This window comes from Trichogramma pretiosum, unplaced genomic scaffold (genome assembly GCF_000599845.2).
Source record: "Trichogramma pretiosum strain Unisexual culture from Peru unplaced genomic scaffold, Tpre_2.0 scaffold53, whole genome shotgun sequence".
Classification (NCBI taxonomy): domain Eukaryota; kingdom Metazoa; phylum Arthropoda; class Insecta; order Hymenoptera; family Trichogrammatidae; genus Trichogramma; species Trichogramma pretiosum.
Window position 1 is genome coordinate 492,102 of NW_019641626.1, and position 22,919 is coordinate 515,020.

General features: G+C 36.3%; 3 protein-coding genes across 3 annotated transcripts; 1 reads left to right on the plus strand and 2 right to left on the minus strand.

Annotated features, from left to right (window-relative positions):
• Positions 1–710: 710 nt before the first annotated feature.
• On the minus strand, positions 711–2,041 carry LOC106651496 (zinc finger protein 62-like). The gene is made up of 3 exons (XM_014370023.2): positions 1,866–2,041; positions 1,680–1,794; positions 711–1,610 (listed from the first exon to the last, which is right to left on the minus strand). The coding sequence occupies exons 2-3, from the start codon at positions 1,731–1,733 to the stop codon at positions 840–842; spliced, it is 825 nt and encodes a 274-aa protein (XP_014225509.2). The 5' UTR covers positions 1,734–1,794; positions 1,866–2,041; the 3' UTR covers positions 711–839.
• Positions 2,042–15,464: 13,423 nt separating this feature from the next.
• Positions 15,465–17,083, plus strand: LOC106651393 (glucose-induced degradation protein 8 homolog). The gene is made up of 4 exons (XM_014369871.2): positions 15,465–15,847; positions 16,097–16,228; positions 16,312–16,706; positions 16,786–17,083. Exons 2-4 carry the CDS (start codon positions 16,111–16,113, stop codon positions 16,960–16,962), a joined length of 690 nt encoding a protein of 229 aa, XP_014225357.1. The 5' UTR covers positions 15,465–15,847; positions 16,097–16,110; the 3' UTR covers positions 16,963–17,083.
• Positions 17,084–17,140: 57 nt separating this feature from the next.
• Positions 17,141–19,193, minus strand: LOC106651385 (nucleoporin NUP53). Its single transcript, XM_014369859.2, has 4 exons — positions 18,994–19,193; positions 18,664–18,774; positions 18,274–18,568; positions 17,141–18,205 (listed from the first exon to the last, which is right to left on the minus strand). Exons 2-4 carry the CDS (start codon positions 18,772–18,774, stop codon positions 17,646–17,648), a joined length of 966 nt encoding a protein of 321 aa, XP_014225345.1. The 5' UTR covers positions 18,994–19,193; the 3' UTR covers positions 17,141–17,645.
• Positions 19,194–22,919: the final 3,726 nt, after the last annotated feature.

The window sequence follows — 22,919 nt, forward strand, 5'->3', positions numbered from 1 at the left end:
CGCAACTCGCTCAGGGCTCCGCGGATCCGATGCAGCGCTAGGTCTGCTCGCTCGCGCCGATGTATCGCGCCTATCTCCGCGTCCCGATATTTCTCGCGCCTAGCTCCGGACGAACTCACTCGCGTTCGCGAGGCCAAGAGGCCGGTCGTGCCGAAGCACGGGTCGCCTGAGGGCCTTGAGGCCGCGTCGCGCCGAACCCAGACGACGAGGTCAACCACCACGTCCTCTCTAGCTCTCACACACTCACTCACGCTCACACTCCCACACTTGCACGTGCGACGTCGTGCAGACTCACACCCGACGAGGCTATTTGCTGGCACACCCGGGCGCCTCGCAAACACACACGTATCACACGGCGTGGTCAGCACTCACACTCTATCACACTGCAATTACGACGACTCACCAAAACGCTCAACTTCTCACACACGCTACTTCGCTCGGGAAAATACCGAAAGATTCTTAGCCAAGGTTGAGAAAGGGCTCAAGTCCGATCGCTTGCGCAATCGGTCGACTACTCTCGCGACTCGGCTCGCGAACTCGCGCGTGGCCGCTCACACTTCCCTCTCTCTGCGGCCCCCACGCGAGCCGCCCGTCCGGCCCGCAGACTACCGAATCCATGCGAGAGCGTCGCTCCGATTGTGAGTTCGACTCCGCATTGACCCGGCATGTCACAGCGGGCCGTTACGCGGCCACAACGTTACATTGTATGCCTTTTGAGAGTTGCAATGCGACCAAATGACTTGCTACAAATATTACATTCGTATGGTTTTCTGTGATTATGTATCTCATTTATGTGATTTTTAAGATGACGATTACTTGCAAACGATTTGTGACAAATATCACATTCGAATGGTTTTTGGCGATCGTGTACTGTAATTGTACGCCTTTTGAGAGTTGCAATGCGACCAAATTGACTTGCTACAAATATTACATTCGTATGGTTTGCTGTGATTATGTACCTCATTTATGTGATTTTTAAGATGACGATTACTTGTAAATGATTTGTGGCAAATATCACATTCGAATCGATTCGTCATCATGTGCTTTCGGAGGGTATTTTGACCATATAACTTGTGACCATTACGACTTTCGAATAGTCTACATCTACTATTTTTTGTACTGCTGTGTCTTTTTAGACTCGCTTCTTTGTTGTACGTTTTTTTACATACTTTATAATTATGCGATAATTTAGTATGTGTTCTTTTTTCAACTATTTTCACATCCTTGAGTTCGTCAAGTTGCAATTGAGAGTTCTCTTGAAGTAGACAATTATTACGAAAATCAAAATTTTTTTTAATCAAAATTATTAGGCTTTTCCCATTCAAGTGATTCGTTTGTTTCTTGTTTTCTGCGTTCACTCTAGGTGAATGACTCATCTTCTGATTTTCGAAATGTTTGCTATTAAAATCAATATATTTTTTTCCACTTGTGTCATCTGTCTGATTTCCGTTTTCTAATTTCACGATAGGTAAGCAACTTTCATAATCAGATGTGCAGATGCTTTTCAATGGAGATGGAGGTTCAAGCTTTACATCTTGGCATTCAAATTCAATGGATATACTTTCATCCAACTTCTGGTTCGAGACAATATCCTCATTCATGTAATTTACCTAAAATGAAAATTATGTTGTATTTTTTGATCGGGGAAAATGTAACGTTATTAAAGTCATTAAACTGACCGATCTGTTAACATGTGGGGATGTTCCATAGTTTTTGACTTGGTAAAAGTCCATGGAATCGAAATTAGTATCGTCACCTGCATCTGACTAACTATCTTCCGGTTCCTCCTTTACACTGAGAAAAACCAAATTTCGATGAAACGATCGATTCAGAAAATACTGTGACATTCACAAAAAATTTTATACCTAACTACGTCTCTGCGACTTTTCATTTTTCGCTCGATTATACAAAATAACTGTCAATTTTGAAAAAATATATTCGAACACTGAGAAAATGTTAAAAGTCAAACACCATAAATAGTCAACAAAGTACTTTGATCTCCTCAATTTGTAAACACTCGCTCACCAAGATACCATTTCAATTGAACTCGTTACTTGTAATATTAGAGAGTCGATCCCGCGGTTGACAGCTCCTTGGCGATATTTTCCCTCTCTACCGTACACTGCTTATACACAGCAATCGCTCGTACAACATTAAAATTACAGTGAAACTGTAATGAAAATGTCATACATGCAGGCGTACGATTATTTTACACAACGTGCCCTATATGTGAAATAACCAATCTCAAACGAATATATAATTCTGATAATTTCATTGTCTAATATCCATGATCACTATAAGTGCAAATTCTAATACCTTTAAGTTTTTATTGGATTATATTTCGAACTTATTTTCTTATTTTTTTCATTTTAAATTTGATTATTTGATTATTTGTAATTTATTACTGAATTTTTACAGGAATGTAAACAAGTTTTACATCTTGCGACTGTTTTTTCTCAGGTGAATGTTTGATTTTTTTTCACGAATTTTCTTTTTTACTCAACAATCTACAAGATGTTGCACATCATAAAACTTTAGCTCTGAAAAAAATTAAAAACTAAATTTTCTGATATATTACAAAAGTTGCTTCCTTGTTTTAGAAAAAACCAATAAAAAAATTCATTTTGAGTTATTGATCCCTTTTCTGCAGCACACCAGTTGACAGTAAAAGTAACATGCATTATAAATTCACGTGATACGCTGGGAGGGATGTTGCTCAATAAAACCATACATATAAAAACTCAAGTATAGATTCATATGTTATGTTAAAAAGAACGAATTAGTTTCACAACAGTATAACGAATATTTTATTGATATTAATAAATTAACAAGACTTATTATACCTTGGCAATCGCGATTCTTTTTTACTGATTCACAAATTGTTTGTTAAATGTAAAATCTTGACGAGGCAAAGAGAATACACCTGTCGATGCCTTTACTCATTGAAAAGTTCGCGCAAGCACATAATAGTCCAAATGCTCCAACGGGGGAAAAGGTACACACTAAGCTGCGCGCAGAAGTTTTCATCGAATTAAACATTCCTTGAGCACTGCGCGCCAGGTCTGTTTGTGTGTGCGTGTGTGCACGCGCGCGTTGGACGCAAAAGTGTCGTCGTCGTGTACGCGTTACTTAATTGCCAAAGTTCGTCCCGAAGGACAATAAAGCCTCGGCTGTTCCGAGAGCGAGAACACGAGATCGGCGACTGCTGCCGCCGCTTCTGCATTTGTCCGCGCAATTTCGTCTCTTGCTGCGAGATGAAAAGTAGTCAAATCAGTGTGTGAGACTAGAGTTCGGCGCATTTAAAAGAGTTGCTGCTGTGGCTTCAGAGCTAGATTGACGCGGACGAATAATAAATGCGAAGTAACTTAATGTTTGCAGTGTTAAAGTTTTCCTGGAAAGAATTTTAGATTGTCATTTAGACTTTTAATATGGAAAAAAAGCGAGGTTGGATTTTTTTATTAACAATTTCTGATATTATAATTGTTTTCTCGCTGCAACGGTTCAATGCATTTTTCATGAATGCGAACTGAATGGTTTGTTTGTAAATAAAATAAAAATATGCTAAGGAGTGAATGTACAAAGTTTATATGATAAACTTACTATATAATTTATATAATAAAGTTTATATAATAAACTTTGTTGCCAGAGAAAATCTTTCTACTGCACGTATTTTATTAATAGAAATACAAAATACATGATATCATAAGTAGTAGATCTGGTTACGCACAAGCTATACAACTCGATGGTTTCAAACGAATCTGTCTTGATTCTGAGGTATTCCAGTTTTCCAACACTTTAAATACGATATAATACCACTTTTGGACTTCACCACTAGATGGTGAGTACTCCTTCATCTGTAAATAAGCAAGTGGCAAAATGAAAATAATTGTATTAGTGTTTGAAATAATTGTATAAGTCTTTGATATAAATGTATCATTTCTTTGAAAATTTGCTCGTCAAATTTGAGAACAATAAAAAATGCATTTTCCTTAATTCAAAAAGTTAAATCTTATAATAACTATTATAATAACTATAAACGGTATGACTAATTAAAAAGTAATAATAAATCATCTACTTTCCATTTACAACTCAAAGATACCCCACGTACAAAAAAATTTTGTGACCGAAGTAGGCCCGAACGTTACAAATGAGACTGCTCTGCGCCAGTCTTCTAATAAAATTATGTGAAGTTTGATCGAAACATGTTCCATATCACGGATATATGTGGCCCGTGTATGGCCCCCAAAATCAGCGAGAAGTTTTGGAATTTTTTTACAAAGTACGACGCATGTAATCGCCGCATGACATCCAATCCACAGCCAGGTTTGAATAACTTGCATCAGTTATTCAAATTTCGGTAAATTTACCACCTCGATAGCTTCTGCGCCTTTGAAAAAATCGCTTCTTTTTTCAAACTAACCGAAAGGTAGTCACTCAAATTCGTGAGCGCTTTGTTTTCGACCACCCCTGCCTTCTTATACCTTGTTATGATATCGGCGTTGTCTGAACAACAACATTCAATATACGCAAGTAGTAGTTTATGAACTAACCGCTAGGAGGCGAGCTTGCCGAAAGCTCGTCCCGCTTAAACAAAATATGGCTAAAAATAGTTAAGGGCTGGCGATAGTACCTGCAAGTAACCCACGTACTGAGATATTTTGTCCTCAATTTTCCCCACGAATAATGAATCAAGCATCTTGAAACTTCGAAGTAACGGTCAGAAGATTGATACAATTATGCTTGTGCTCTTGTTTTCAAGGAATTGTCTTATAAGCTTACTTAAATTAAATTTTTTGGAATCAGAGGTTATGAAAACCAAACCAACTACATCGTATAGCCAGTATTAGAAGCCGTCGCTGCCTCCTTGGACTCGTGATTTCACATCACATGTTGAATTTGTCGCACGTCTGCTCTATACAGATTCTGCCTGTATACCGTGGCTAAACGCTTTACAATGGAAACAAAAAATAAAAATAAATAAAAACAGTCTCGCTTGGGTTTTCCACTTAACGATTTTTAAACGCACGAGTGGCTAAGGCACGATTTCCTCTAACGCTTTAATTTCTTTTTGAGAACGTGAAGTGCTGCAGGTTTTTTCTACACCTTGTAGATACACACGCAAAACACCGCACTCTGACCTCACGTACAGTCTGCGTCTGTGTTCACGAGTTTGTCTGTGTGTGCACGAGGTAGTTTACAAGTAACGGCTGTGTATTTACGCGCGTGGTGTAGCAGTTACGGCTGCTGAATACAGCCACTTGGCGGTTTCAGTTACTCTACCATAGCTATTTTCGAGCGGGGCTTGCAGCGTGTATACGAATTAAAAGCGAGAACCTCGAGATTTTCAAGCATCCGTGGTTTTTGCTAATACGCGTAAATATACAGGCGGCCGCCTCTTTGAATCGGCAAAGAGCTTGAGCAAGAAATGACCCGTTAGTTTCACGTTTGAAAAAATGAATCAGAGTAATAAAAGAAACTATTTATAATACAATTAATTTTCAATTGGTACATTATTAATATTGAGAGTAGCGAAGTCGTTCATTCTTCGACTTCACGGTTTTTATAACGTTTTATGTCAAGAGTGTCTGATAAATAGTTTAATCGATTTAAACTTTTTACTTGATTCTTTAAGTTGCAAATAATGATTGCTGTTGCTGCGTGAATGAATATTATCAATGTGAAGTTATCTATGCGTAATTGTTTGTACACGTCCTTTTGTGTAATTGTAAAACTAATTATCTCGAAAATAAATTATACAGTTTTAAGGTTTTTAGCTCGATTATTTTTCATACTTACTAATTTACTTCGTTGAATGAAAAAAACCGCTGCCAATTTATTGGCAAGTAGCTTCCTTATTTTTTTTTCTTTATCTAAAAGTAATTTGAATATATTAATCTGTAACTTCACAAAATGCGTTTATAAATATATTAATCTAACCCTGATGAGTGTAAATTTAATTTGTTTTTAATTTTAACATAAATTTCAATTTAGACTGGATATTTTATTTAAATATCATAATTTATTATATTTTGTATAATAAGAAAATACAACATTACAACTGTCGTGGGTCAATAAAAAAATTAGATTCTTCAGTCAACAGACGACCGCAGAATCCACATCGAGCACCTTCGTCAGCATCATTGTGTGCATAATGACACAGAACGACATCTCCGATAATCTCGTCAACCATAATTCGCACTTCACCATTCCTTCTATATTGTTCTTGCTAATAATAGAAAGATTTTTAAGCCATCGGCGTTAGCTAGTTGCTCCGTTGGAGGTAAAGGGAAAAACGATAGCGACGATAAGAAACCTGGTTTGAATCAAGCCGCCGTACAAAGTATTCTAAGTATTTCAATTTTTTAATTGAAAAAGTAGTAAAAATAATATTTATTTGTAGACTATACGCTTGCTTGGGCGCAATTGAAAGGATGGCCTCACATGGACCAACAATCTCTTAAACACACCATGAGACAAAAAACGATTGAAAAAAAAAATACGGGCAAATAGACGCATTCCCTTTCCTCAAAGTTATTTCACGATGTTTCACGTTATATCATGTTATTTTACGTAATTTCATGTTATCTTCCACGTTCTACGTTATTTTTGAAAAATTAAATAAAATATTTGAAGTTTGTATTTAATTTTTGTAAAAATTAAATGTATACAAAATGTATACAAACTGTATACATCGGCAATATACAAAATGTATACAAAATGTATAAAATTTTTCTACTTGGGTGGATATTGGTAGCAGTATGTGTACTACACAATAATTTTACCCCGAAACAAATATTTTGGAGGCAGAAATTTTTGTCCAAGTAGTGCATAGTCAGTGACATATAAACGTCGGTAGCTCGAGTCGTCCAACCATCCATCGTGAACGATAGAGTTCGCAAATCTACACAATAATAAAAAATAAAGTTAAGAAAAATAAATAAATTTTATAACGACGATTTTCCAAATCAATATTAAATACCTCGTAGGCCCAATTCTAATTTAGTACGTAAAAAAACTTCTTGCTCCTTGGCGATTTTGGGGATTACATTTCTTGAGAATGTCGTTCTTGCAGGTAGCTCATAGCGAGGTTCTAACGTTTGGATTAGATTTTTAAATCCATCGTCTTCGACGATGCTAAAAGGTTGCAAATCTCGACTCATCATAAAAGCAATAGCGTTTGTAATTAGCTTACTTCTGGTAGAATCTTTTGGAAGTGGTTGAACTTGTACTCTTGGAGTTTTATTTACTTGAGTGTCGTCAGAAGATCCATGTTTTCGATCGTAGTGCCGTTGCAAAGCGGACGTACTTCCTTGTGAAATAATAATTTCTTTTTCGCAAATCAGGCAACTAGCTTTAAGTCGACTTATTCTTTGAAATTTCTGCCAAACACTGCTTTTCAATTTTTTTTGGACTGGTTCATCGATTTGCAATGGATCATTTAAGTTTAATGTCTCCTGTTCTTCTTGTATTACTACCTCTTGACTCGATGAAACAAGCGTTTCTTGAATTCCTGAATTTTGTGACGATCGAAAAAAATTTATAAAGAATTAATGAAAAAGAAAATATCAAGCTATAGAGTACGCAAAAGGCATCAAAAAATGATTTTACTATTAAAAAGACTATTAAAAATTTAAATTAAAAATCGGAGTGAAAATTGTGAAAGCCTTTCTCGAAACGTGTGCAAAATAGTCCCTTAAAAGTACACAGAGACACACAACTACATACACTTTTTACAATGAGAGTAAACAATGTTGAAATCGCATAGTATCATTTCGAGACTAATAACTCACGTGCATAAACAATATAAAAGTATAAATTTTTACAAACCTGCAGTACTATTCGATGCACATGTTGACGATGACATTATGTAATATTTTTACGCACTCGAAACACACAAAATCTCGAGAATTCGGCACAAATAAATCACTTCTGTAACTGTGCAGCTGCGACTGACTCGTTGCGACTAACAACTTGCGACTGACTCGTTGCGACTAACAACTTGCGACTGACTTGTTGCGACTAACAACTTGCGACTGACTTATTGCAACTGACTAGCTGTAACGATTCACGGTCATTTCCCCGAATCCATTTCCCCGAATACCATTTCCCCGAATGATAATTTCCCCGATGTCTTTTTCCCCGAAAGCACAACCCCCGAATTTTTTTTTTTTTTTAATTTTATTTTATTGTTTTATACTACAATACATAATTAATTTAGGGAAATGTTTTCGCGTATCAAGTGCAAGTAATCGAGCACACGTGGTAAACCATACGTGTCGTAAGTTTCGACCAAAGCTCTTAAACGATGTTGTGCATCAACCCACTTCTTCTTTGGGGCTGATTTTATCCTTCGCTGGTTGCTCAATTCGATCAACCCAATCTCGGTATCTCCTTGCTCCTTTTGGAATTCGCGTATGAGGGAGTAGAGATCTGGATGGCTCTTACCAACTAATAAAAAAAACGATTGTGCCACCCCTCACTAGCGTTATTCGTAGTTGGCTTAATTTAAAGTCCACGTTTTAAAAGCGAAATTTAGAGGAAATTTGGAGGAACTAAATCTAGACTACGCATAGGCTACAAAATTTAGAGGCTAATTGTTCATTAACAATTGAGGAAAAAAAAGCTCGATCGATATATCGATATATGCTACATGCAGGGTTGTATATTCGGGGAAATATATATTCGGGGAAATGTATATCCAGGGAAATGTATATTCGGGGAAATGTATATTCGGGGAAATGGCATCGGGGAAAGCGTCTTCGGGGATTTCTTTATTCGGGGGAATGGTATTCGGGGGAATGGATTCGGGGGAATGGGCGGTTACCAGCTGTGATTCACGGTCATTTCCCCGAATCCATTTCTAGTGTAGTCAACTGATTTGTAAATACAAAAATTTTAATTCGCGTTCGATCAGGCACAGTATAAAAATGTCAACACAGTACTGTAGCTGTCGCGTCAGACTGTCGCGGGGGAGTTAAGTTATGGGAGTGAGTATGTCAACAAAGTATGTAAACAAACCGCAAGCTCTCGTTGTAGCTTATACACTAATATAACGTCACTACGTATATGTATACTAGTATATGTAATGTATATTGTATGCACACTCACAAACATACATCTTTATATTTTATGCCTTGAGGTCTATTTAGTGTATACTGTATAGTGTATATACGTATATACTATACTTTGTGACATGGAATCACATTCGAATCTGTACGAACTGGGTATTTTCAAAATCGGAGCAGTAGAGGAAACGAAGAGGGTGGAAGTGGCATAGCTAATCCTGAGGTGGTGGCTACATAATCCCGTCATAGTAGTTATACTATATACGTAAAGTGTATTATATAAACAATATTTTTTAAGCATAATTTAAATAGGACATTTCACGATAAAGCTCCGGAGTCGATTTGCTTCATTTCTAACACGGTGTAGAAGTACGTAATTGAATCTAAAAGAAAAAAGCAATACACGATTTCGATGCAAAATTGGCTCAACTTTCTATTGGTGAGGTTAGATTTCCCGAAATATTTCATTTTCTCCGGGAAAATCATCGGAAAACCCTTTCAAGTCAATTATCTTGAATACTTTATTTTTAAGATTTTTTAAAATAGTATATATTAAAAGAACAGGAAATTTTCCAACGTAGTAGCTACTTTTCAGAGTGTGAAAAACAAATTTTCTCAAGTTACAGCGAGACAAATAAGAAAAAACGTGTTTTATTCATGGTTTTTGCATGTCCGAACTGCACAGCTCGCACGAATACCACGTTTTTTTGTATTTGTCTCGTTGTAACTCGTGAAAATTTGTTTTTCACACTCTGGAGAGAAGCTACTCCGATTGAAAATTTCCTAATCTTTCGATGAAGACTAATGAACAAAATCTTGAAAATGAAATTTCTGAGAAAATCGGCTTTAAAAGCTTTCAAGATATTTTTCCGGGAAAATTAAACTTTCCAGGGAATCTGACCTGGCCAGTGGAAATCTGAGGAAATTTACCATAGAGATAACGCGTTACTTTTTTCTTCGTGATGCATTTAAGTACTTTTACGGTGAGTTAGATATTTAGTGATTTGACTAAAGATACCGTGCGTGACCGTGCTGGGAGTTTTGAGCCGCATATTCATTTCTTAATAGTATTAACTGTATATCATGTAGTAGATATTGTTATAACTAGATTTATTCTTTTTTAATATTCTCTGATTATTTATGACAGACGAACAAATAGTCGAAAACTCGAAAAAAACTCGAGTACTCGAAAATAATCGGGTACCCGAAAAAACTCGAGTACCCGAAAATAACTCGGGTACCCGAAAATTCGGGTACTCGCACACCCCTATTAAGCAGCATAAAAAATTTTTATTCGAAATTAGAACTAAAAAAAGGTTTTATGCTTCGTGATTTATAAATTTAATGTACGTACCGTTCAGGATCACGAATCATTTATTGTCCCGGACTGCTATAACTCGGTGGGAGGATCACCACGAGTTTTGCCGCAATGTTCACAAATTTCCTCGCAGTCCGGGAAATCCCATATTTCTTCGTGACATTTTGGACGGCTGACTATACAATATTCCACCGGTTCGTCCAAAACATCGTACTCCTCTTTATCTTCATCACTTGAAATTTTTCTTGGCACATAATTTTCGGTTACTTAATTGGTATATAACCTAATTAACGAAGCGATAATATTAACAATAAAGTAAATATTAAAAAAATTTCAAATTTTCCCACTAGGTGAGCGTTATGTACGCTTATGTGTTGTTCGTTTATTTTCGTTAGAACTTGTGTAATCCTTTTTTCAATCGCATTCTCAAAATATAATTAATTTTGGAATATTTGAAATGTTTCGGCCTGAGCCAATCGAGATTTGGACCGCTGAAAATGATGGCCATTGTCTACTGCCTGAAGCCCTGTTGTCGATCCCTGGTAGAAATGCAACATTTTTTCACCATTGTTGTAACGCTTTTTCTCATAAAAAATGACTATTTAATGTTCATTTGTCATGAATTGCCATTAAATGGCCAATTTTTGTGAGAAAAAGCGTTACACCAATGTTGAAAAAATGTTGCATTTTTATCAGGGATCCAGAGTTCAGTAAACATGGCGTCCAGATATTCGGTGACATCCTTGGTACCGCGTGGCGTCATTCCATTTTATTGATACTACATGTGATTTAGTGGCACCGAAGTGGCACTGAACAAATTGTGTACAAAAATTATGAATAAAAAAGTAACTCACCTTCTAAGTTATCTCAAATAATACACAGACTCCATGCACAATGGTGTAACACATGACTGTGATGTATTCGAAAAGAAATGTTTTGATAAGCTTTATCTCAAAATTCGCATTTATCGCCATACATGTAACATTTGCGAAAAAATATATTTAATCCGATCGAACCTCATTCAGCATGTCAAAGCGTCGCGTAAAGGTATCACTTCCAAATGTGGAAAAAAGTTTTCACGGAATAAACGTTCAGCAACGCGTCTAAGCGATTTCAGCAATGTCAAACATCGAATAAATAATCACATTTCAGGAAAAATACTATTTTTCATGCTAATATTAGAAAGCTGAATAATTACCTATCAAAATTTCCTTTTTTTCTTAATTTCCCCAAATTTTTGGGACCTCAATGAACAATCATCAAAGTCCACATGCGACAAGTAACAAAAATTTTAATCGCGATTTTAGTCTCTAATTTTCAGGCTTTTTTATAGAATTACTCATACACTATGGAGAAAACATTTTACCCGCAAGAGAGGAAATTCAGATGAGAACTAAATTATTACGACTGCGAGAGCATACGTTTCCATGTTCATTCCTCAGAGACGAGAGTGGAATATTCTTTTTGAAAATCATATCCTCACGTTCGGGCTATTATTCGAGTTGAAATTTTGCTCTCAATTAAAGAAACGACTTACATATGGGCGGATATCTCGCGTGTGCAATTCAGTCTCTACGAATGCTGACTGAAACTTTTACCTATGGAATTAGAAGAAATAATTTTTAACAATTGCGAAAAATTCGAGTTCGTTGAATTATTTGTTCGAAATAAGTCGAGACCACAAAGGTAGATGCAATAAATTATATATAGATATAAAAATGTATATGGTAAGTGTAAGTAATCGGCCGTACTGAGCTGGATATATTGTGTTGAATTCATGTAAAATATTTATTACATTAGGTGTCACTGCACATGTTGAAATAATTCTGTAATGATAATATTTTATTTCCAACGAAAATCGAGCATAAAAATAAATATATAACTTTAATGATATAATTGATTTGAATTCAAAATTTATCAACTCTTTTTTATTACTACCAAAAGTTTAAATCAATCATTATTACATTTGGAAAGCCTCACGTCCAAAGTAATTTAAATGCCTATTAATGATAAGTAGGCTTTTCGGGAAAAAAATTATCCGTTAAGTCACCAATACTGCTACTGTCGGTATGGAAGAAAATTCATGATCATAGAATATAATTTCTACTCACGGTAAAAAGCGCGATCTACATCTTCAGATGGTAAGTCCTCGTCACTGTTCGATTTAAATTTACACCACACTGCAAAAGAAAAATAATCATGCAGTTCAAAAATACATAACATTCAGAGATTTATGCTTTTTAAAAATTTAAATAGTCAATAAAAAATGTTGATGAATTTTACTAATCATAATTATATCAATTATTTGTTGCTACCTTTTTTGAAAAATATCCTGATTCCTGATTCTTGAGACTTCTTTGATTGATTACATCGAGGGCTGTCGATATATTCTTCAAAACTACTGATCGAAGAATCCTAAAATTATTGATTACAATTTTAAAATTAAATTTTACATATAAAATTAAAAACTACGTTGGATGTTCGGGTGCACCAACAGAAATATTTACTTACTTATTTTTATTTAAGACTAGTTTAATTTATCAATTGAATGTTTTACTGAATTGTACAATTATTTATATTCAAAACGAGTATTTTATTGTTTTCTATAATTGTTAAATTGGCACGATTAAACTAATTATATGTATAAATAAATATTATTCTTCGGATTTTATTATAAATTATAAAAATATTACAATTATCTTAAAATATACGATATAAAAATTATTCACCATATCTTCCCACATGTTGTGAATTTGATCTACTGTCAAAAACAACTTGCACTTTCAAAATAACACTAAAATAATTTCACGAGTTTTTCCCGAAACAGCCAAGCTCGAACAAACAAAATTCTCGAAAGTCAAATTTCCCAGCGCAGCCTGCGTTCAATATATAGTCTGTGATTCGCAAACGTAAACTAAAGACTAACGTACTTTGCGAACAGCTTGATTGAGCTTTTTCCCTTCATCTCTCTTAATTTCTTTCTCCCACTCGTCGTGTTTCGCGTACGAATCAAGAGTATTTTTGGTGCAAGTTTATGCGTTCTGGAGTTTATTGTATATGGTCTGCCAAAGGCTTTATTGGTACAACTTCGTATTAGCGAAAGTATGTCAATGATATTTCACTTTATGCCATTTCATTCATCATTACATGGCTTCGCTCTCATCGCTGTAACCCATAACGCCTGGAAATGAACTAAAATTCAATTTTGCTTTATTACCCACTTTTCTATTCTGATAGCACATCTTTGTATCTCCAAGGAAAGACACGTCGGATGTGTTCATTGACGGAATGATGAATTGATAGTTTCGGAACCGAGAACGTGTTGATAAAATTATTCTAACACACGCTGAATTTCATATTCGGCAGTTATTAACGAGAACGCATCGAACAATAAATAATAAAACCTCGTAGTGGGCAAGCTCCAAGCTATATATACCAAGGTGAAAATGGCTACACGGGCTCGTTAGTGCACGTCAAAAACTTAAAATTCCTTTTGAGTGCTACATGGTTCACACAATCAACTCGGATTTCCCGTGGTCTCGCGCGCATTTTTCTCTGTGATCTTCTTGTATTACAGCAGTTCACACGTGGTATGGATATGAATACATATTGTGTCGCGCACTTGTTTTGGTCGCGCGCACCCCGCGATGCCGTTCTAATGGATCCAGTATGCCGTAACCGACTTTTTGTTTTCCAATTCGGATGTTCCTTCATTAAGAGGAATTATTGAAAATGATGTAGAGACCACCACACGTGTGTGGTAGATCTCCGCACGATAAGCTTTTGGAAATCCTCGATTGTTCCATCAAATGACCATCGATCATATTTTGAGACGATGGTTCATCATTGTTCGACGCGTCATAATTGGCCATAATTGGCGGCCAAGTATCGGTGTACTGTTTCAAATATTTCATTCGAAAGAAATTGACCGCACGGATGGTCAATGGAGGATGGAGACTATCAAATCAAGGTATACACAACCACATGGGAGAATGCAACGCACGTGTGAGGTATACAGTTTAACGCTTCTAATGATTTTTTTCTCTCCTCATTTCAATAGGTATACTACCTACATACGATGTAATTCTCAAAATTATCGACGATCGAGTGTACGCATGAAAACGTACTCCCTTTCTCTATATAAATTTTCTGACAGGTAGTCATTTTAGTAGGTACGGTATCGAAGAAAAATAATTTTTCTTCCTATCGTCATCGGAATTATACAGTATATATAATACGAGCCTATAATGCACTCGAAGCCTCAACTGCAGTAAAGGCATTGAATTATAAATCTCTTCTACACATCGGGAGTACAGGGCAAAAAAATAAATGGAGAAATATGAAAATAAAAAGTTTAAACGCTCCATCGTATGCCTTATCGGCTGTTCAGTCCTTCCTGAAATATATAATGCATGTACGCAGAAGTCGGCTAACAATACTGTGGGCGCGATACATCGCGATACGCAATCCTCATTCGAAACGCCGGGCGGCACGCGCGCGTATTTTTGCAGGGGGGGGGGGGGGGAAAAATTTNGGGGGGGTAAAAATTTGAAGCTGATCGGACAAATAGATTTGAGATCATAAAAGACAAACAGACATCAAATTCGCTTTATATTTATGGAATTTATAAGAAGGAAAATGACGACACGATCATTTTAAAAATGTTGTATCTTCGTTTATATTGATTCATCAAAAAACAATTGAAAAAGGGCTTATCATTTTCTTAAAACTTACTTATAATTTCGCGCTAAGCGATAACTAGTGATTCAAAAATAAGCATCCTGTCGTTTTACGAAAATAAATATATTTAAATGAATAATACTTGCAACGCGGCATGTAAATGTTTTGAATTCTTATATAAAAACAAATTTATTCAATTACAGCTTCATTCTACTAAAATGTACAAAAATTATAACTTAATTGAAGTCATAAAATTAGTAAATAGCATAAAAATTTTTCTATTCAATTTTTACTGTACTTTAAATTTCGCGCTCTCAAAATATGTGCGACTTGGAAATGCTGACACCGACTCTGCAACGCCACATATGACTATGTTATCCTGTCGTCCGGCTCTCACTCCATTGTCACTCATACTGCAGTGGCGGTGGATAAGTAATCCTTCTCGCATAACATTGCAGACGTCACGCCAAAGTAACAGTCGTAGCTATTGGCGTTTGTGTATCATCAGAAAATAAAATTATATCTCTGCTTCAGCTGCAACTTTGTTATTGCCACGCTAACGTCACGGTGAACCAGCAGTATAGATCACATAAGTGTACATAATCAGAGAAAAATTGCCAGAATTTCAATATTTACTGTATGTTAGCGAGTTAAATAGTTTAAAATTACATCGAGAACAGTACAGTGCTGATACATTAACAGTGTGCCTAACTAATAAACAATTCTTCAGTTTTCACGAGCAGTTATTGTTCGTGAGCAGGTTTTTTGACAGCTGAATCCAATGGTAAGCTCACGTTACAGAATGATGAATAAACATCATTCAAAATCTGACACACGAACTTGATTCGAATAGCAATCAACTAATATCTTGTTTGTAATTTATTGAATTGCGGGCGTTTACATTTTATAGCCTTAGGTATTTTCGATTTTATCTAAATGTTGACTAGTAAAATATGATATATTATTGGCTTTGTTTAGATTCAAAAATACAACTTTGTCTTTTTGTTAATAAAACTTATGTTTTGTTCTCCAGATTTGTGAAAAGCCATGAGTTACAATGAGAAAGAGGGTATTACCAAAGAAGAATGGATGGCTCGGTTGGAAGGCAGATCTCATATACAGCGTACTCAAATGAATAACCTTATAATGAACTATTTAGTTACTGGTAATTTGATTGCTGACAAATGTTTATTGCGTCATTTTAAATAAACAAAAATATTCTAAATGACTGATTGATTGATTATTCAGAAGGGTTCAAAGAAGCAGCTGAAAAATTTCAGCAGGAATCTGGAGTAGCTCCTTCTGTAGACTTGGATTCTTTAGATGATAGAATTCGCATTCGGGATGCAATTCAAAACGGTCGTATCGAGGAAGCCAAAGTTCTGGTCAATCAATTACATCCTGAATTATTGGACAATGATAGATATTTGCATTTTCATCTGCAACAACTTCATCTGATTGAACTTATACGAACTGGAAAAATTGAAGAGGCGTTGCAGTTTGCGCAAGAGCAGTTGAGTGAAGCAGGGGAATCGGATGAAAATATTTTAGGTGAATTGGAGCGAACTTTAGCATTACTAGCTTTTGATGAGCCTCAGAGAAGTCCTTTTAGTGATTTATTGCAACCTACTCACAGACAGAAGGTAAATCTCACATTATCTTACATATGTACTATTGATTATTTAGAAAGTAACTAAAATGATTATTAATTAATTACAATAGATTGCCAGTGAATTGAATGCTGCAATATTGAAAATGGAACATCAAGAGTCAACAACTCCAAGATTGAATAATTTATTAAAAATGATTTTGTGGGCCCAAGATGAATTAGACAAGAAAAAAGTTAAATATCCAAAAATGACAGACTTGGCAAATGCCACCATTGATGGACCCAAATAATATATTTTGTAAAAAAGGCTACTTATAGAGAGCATTATAATTACGATTGTAACCTGAAAAGTTTGAACTTGAACGGTTAATGTTAAATGTAATCTTGATACATCATTTGTTTAGAGAATTAAAAGTTCTACAAGGTAATATTATAATTATAAGTGTAATAAATATTGATGTCAAACACTTTTTTTAAAGAAGTAAAAATAAAGGTTTTATTTCATTAGCATTTACAAGTATTTATTCGCTGGTTTTTTCTAGTAATCTATGATTTTTCAATTGCATTATCTACTTTGTTGGTGCAAAAATCAAAAAACTAGCCTCAATTAATAAACAACATTCAATACAGAATCAGAAAAACTTTTTACAAAATATTAAAAGAGCAATTTAGATTGTAAGCTAATTATTTTTTAAAAATAATTGTTGCAATAGCATCTATGAAATTCATTTCATCGAAAACAATCTTGCTATCCATGAGAATTCAAAAAATAGCACTCAATATTTACCCTATATCAACACATGAAATTTTATTTACTTTTACCACAAAACAAGCAACAATATTAAAATATTCATGTCCATATTTCATTCGTAAAAATACTAGTTGAATCAGATTTGAGTTAAGATCCACTAATTACAAATATAAAATTATTATTGCTCGTTGAGCAATTGTCAGGCAATGAGTACACAATGAATCACCATCCAAAAACATACTCCATGGCTTTTGTAACTAATCCAGTTGATTTGTGTGGAACATTATCGGGTGATCTAACAGCTTGAGGGCTCATATGTTGGTTATAACCAGAAACCAGTGGTCGAGCATTTGGTATTCTGACTGGTGTTTTATTCGCGCCAACTCCAGTCATGTGACCTGCTTTAACAGGTGTTGAAAACATTCTCATACTTTCACTTAGTTTTGATCTGTTTTCTTTGTCGGTTCCAAGTATTACGCCTTCATCAGTACAAGGAATAACACCTATCATAACTGATCCTGAAACAATATTACCATTGCACGCTAATGCCCTTTGAGCTTCTTGATCACTAGAACACTTGAGATGAATCCAATTGCTCTGAGAATGAGGAGCTGGATGCTTATCAATTATTCTCACTCTGCTGGAAATATGCGACAATACTATGTTTAGAGCAGCCATCGGAAAACCAAATACAGTGATCCACTGTAGCAGACCTTGAGTTGATTCATTTTGTGTTTGGTTAATTGGAGTTTCACAATATGGGGCATTGACCGTAGTATTTGCTGAAATAAAATTTATCTAATTTTAGATTGACTTATAATAATGAATTTTTTGTTTTTAGCACAATTACCAAATCCTGATCCAAGGACTCTGGAGTGATTAAAGCTCTGATTATTAAGTGTAACACTTTGAGGAGTACTCATTGTTTGCTTTGTATCTAAACTATCGTATAAAGATTTTGTAGGTGGTCCATTCGCATGATTTTCTGGTGCAATTTGAGATAAACTTGGATTGCTACCGCTTGCAAACATGGCTTTCTGTCGGTTCATTCTTAGCTCGGGTGTAGCGTACCCTCCAAGCGGAGTGCTTGGAGTTCCATGCATATGTGAGTATCTATTGGATTCAGGAGACATGACACCAATTCTCTAGTGAGAGTAAATATAGATACGTTACAGTATTTGTTAAATTAATTAATGAAAAGAGTAGAGACACTTTTAAATGTTAACGATCATTAACTTACTGGATTAGTATCACCTAATAGAAATCCAGGAAGAAAGTTTGATCCAGGCCCTGGACTGTTAGCTGGTTGGGCTGGACTACCAATGGGTGATCCTAGACTCATTGGTTCCATCTGGGAGAATGAAATTAAATCAATAAGTTAAACTCCAAATAATTACATAGTTTATGTAAACAATGTTATGATATTAAGGTTATGTATCCATTCAAAAAAAATGCTAACTTTAGAATGAGATGTATATCTAGCTAGACAAATCATGTGAGAAAACACAACAGTTTGGTTAAAATAATGATGAATGAAAGTAAAGAAATGACAATTTAAAAAAATACTCACTCTTGATGAAAAAAGATGGATAAAGTTGTCGAGATTGCAGAGAATGGCCTAGCCAGTGATAGAGGTGTCGAGAGACTTGGCACTGAATTATACGTTAAACGAGTTTAAATTTTGAAAACTCCCCTCAAAATTGTCGAGCAGCAGCAGCTCCGAACTCGGTAATCGGGATCCGACGAAAGTCGACGAGTGTGTGTGTGCGAATCGATGCGGACTGCGGTGCGCGGGATTGGCGCGCGTCCCGCTTTTACCTACCGTTCCTCAGCCTACTCCACAATAAAATAATCGAGACTCTCAGGACCAAGGGGTGTGCCTATCTAACCGCGCGAAATAAAAAAGTCGACAAATATTTGCATGCTTGCTCTGCTATGCTCGGCTTGCTAGCTTCGAGCACCTCTGACAATAGTATGATATTTACATTCGACCGATTTACATTTCAACATTTTTCAGCTCATTATATAAGTAATACGAATAATGATCTTAGAATGATTAAAAGATGTTTCTAAATCGGTTATTAAAATCAAAGGATTTGAAAAGTTTGAACGAGCTCGTTGGTAAACTTGTTGACTTTGATTCGATGATTTTAAATTGTCGCAGTTCATGGGGAGTTTTGTTTAAACTAATCATAAAAAATGAAATGAACTTTGACTACTTTGTATCTTTTTCTTTGTGATCAGCTAGATCAGCTAGACCAGTAGCATATTTTTATTGAAAAAGCAGTGCAATTAGTAATTACCAGCAATCCTATCGATACACTCAAATAAATCCACTTATCATTGAATTTTCTTGAAATTCATTATTTGACTAATAATTTCCATCCGATCCGCAAAAAAATGTCCCGGTTGCCCTTGGCTGGCGAGAGTCAAACATTTCTATTCGCTCGGTATAAATTTACAAAAATGCAACGGAATGCTCTCTTGGAATCGACGAGAAAGAAAAATTGCCGCTGAAAATAAGTCGGTCGCGCAAAATCACATTTGCCGCGCATCGGTTCAAGTGTAAAAATACTTGTATCTAGACGCTTTTTACGGTATGAGGTATATAATTATAGAATATTTTCCAGCCTGCAAATGTCGAAGAAAAGTCCCGTGAGATTTTCGCGGTTGACCCCGCAGCAGCAGCCGCTGTACTGCGTCGGGCGCCGTTGTTGCGCTAAATAAATCGATGGTTTCGTGCCTCTGCCTGTGCTTTCGATGCGTAGAGCCTCGGACACACATTTTTTATATTTATATTTATTTTATTTTATTTTATTTATTTACCTCTTTTTTCGTATTTATTCAGTCGGTCTAGCCTAGTAGTTTCGACTTGGATTCTGTATAGCGGTGGTTATATTTACTGCGCAACAGTAAACGTACATAAACGTGTATACGCGCAGTCATATATTGCAGAGAGGGATACTTTTATCCAAGAAGGATTAGTTCATTAGTTGCAGCGGCCTCGTGGGAAATGTCGCCGAATGGCTATTATTATTCGTACAGGTGATCGGCCGGCCGATCTCTCTGCGTGTACGACTGATGCTAGTTGGCCTAATGCATCTGTATCTGTACATACGTCATATACAACACGGATACTCGAACTTTTGCCTCTACGCGACATTGGACAGTTTTTAATTAATTTTTTATACCACAACTGTACAGGCCTAACAGTCTGGGATCGAACAATGCACGAGAATTATTTAAGGCTAAACCATTCGACTCATTTTCAAAACGACTCGTATATGTGTAATTTGATGGGTTTCTTGAAACTTTTATCGATATTCCCATAACTTTATCGACACTCGTGATATTTTTATCACGATGTCTTTTGCAAAAATAATCGAATGCGTATAAACGCACGCGTTGCCAAGAGTTCATTCTCACCTATGTCTATATAAAACGCAGACTAGCTACTTTTCTTGTTCTTTTTGGCTCTTTGTGCCAGAGAGGAGAGAAGCGTTGCGAATTTTCCACGCCGTTGGCTTCTCACGGTTTGTTTACGTAGATATAGTCAATGGGTCGTTTTTTTTTCTCGTTTCTCTTTTGTACGGGGCTTGCGATGATTCGATTAGGGAAAGTCGTTTGAAGATTTCCCGTGAGTTGATGTCTGACACATTTGCAGGAACTCCCAAGACTACCTGGCTATATGTATAATACAAATATATGTGTGTGTGTGTGTAGAAGGATGGAAAGCCTGATTCGAGGAAAAGGCGCGAAATTTTATCGCGCACAGTTATTTGCATCGTGCACTGTGTATTTTGCACATTTTAAGCATCTGCTCGTCTCTCGCGTCAATCGCTTTGAGCCTTTTCAATCTTAGTTTGCGTCGAGTTTCCTCGAGCCACGATCTTAATTTTTGCAACACTTGGAAGCTCTCTCCAATAGTATACATACCTTTAATCCCTGGTATGACAACACATTGTTTTTATCGAAGCTTTTTAGTCGAGTAAAATGTCCAGACAAGTTTATAAAAAAGCCTGCGGAAACTGACTTTTTCATCGCGAGGCCGTCTCGCAAGCTCATTGATTCAAATGTGCCGTTGCTATACACGCGCGGCTCTCGCACCTTTCTTATGCGTGCAGCGGTGGTCTCACCCCCCCAGTGGACGGGGGTAAACTTGTGCAAAAGGCCAGATTAGTAGGTTTGTGTGTTTTTGCCACTGCCGAGCTTGTGCATACCTGCATAGGCCAGAGTAGCGCGCGGCACGAGCAAGAAACATTATATTAAATACTAATGTCATATCTAGCCGCAGTTAGTAACGAGGAGCCATTACGCGCCTCTAGCCTAATTAATTTAATTAACTTTTGTCGTTTGTCTTGCGAGCCTTGGCTGCTTCACTTGCATAAATGAATACATGTATACCACTCTTTGGCCCTGAATTATAATACAAGAATACATTTATAATACAATTAGACCTCGAGTTCGAGTCCTAGTATCCGCCGTGCTATATCGTTGCCGTCATGCATGAGACTTTTTCGAAATGGCTCTGTAGTGACATTTGATAGACGCGTCTTTTATCGCCGCAGCTGTCGTATATAATCACGCCCAAATCCTTATCATTTTTTTGCGCCTCATTCTCATTTTTTTTTTCTCAACCTACCTCATCTTCTTCTTATATAACTCGGTCATACAGTAGAGGGAGCATCATGCGGAGTCACGCCACGTCACAAATTCATTAACGGCACGTATTTCTCTCTTTCTGCGCATGTGTTCCGTAAAAAAAAAAGAAAAAAAAATTATCAACTCCAAATACATGTGCTGGTATAAAAGTGTTATTTTTGTTATTCACTCGACAGGAGAGAAAAAAAAAGAATCCTTCTTTCACGCGCTCGTTCGAGCTACAGTTGGCAGATTTCAGCTGCAAATCCGTTTATAACCCAAATTAAATTAAACTACGTCGGCTATGCTACACGGCTATGCTGATGTTTTCATCTCATTTCGTTTTTCAGCGTGAAAGTAGAAATACACAGACACGCACACACGCACACACGGATATAAACATGTACGTATACACACTCGCAGATGCGGATACAGGCGGACTCGGCAGTAGTCGGCTGGTTGAAGCAAACTTGCAAGGGGGAGTAAGTATATATGCACGCGGCAGCTCGTTGGAAAGCCACAAAAGATTATCACTTAATCCAATAAACGAGTTGGCTTCGGTGAAAAAAAGGAGGGAAAAGAGAGAGAGCGAGAGTCAGGTATGTGTGCTTAATCTGGACCTCTGCTACCTTGAAATCCAACGAATGTTCATCTCGCAGCCAATTAACGCGAAAAATAATTAATTTTTGGCTTTTCTTCGCGAGTTTATTCCTCCGAGCTTCATTCGGTCTCGGTGATTAGCGTATAAAATATGTGGATATTAGATGCCGAGCCAAGCGCAATAAAAAACCAAAACTGGTTTATATAGATACGCATTGACTACAAGAGACTCTCAACATCGGTAAATGGTCGATT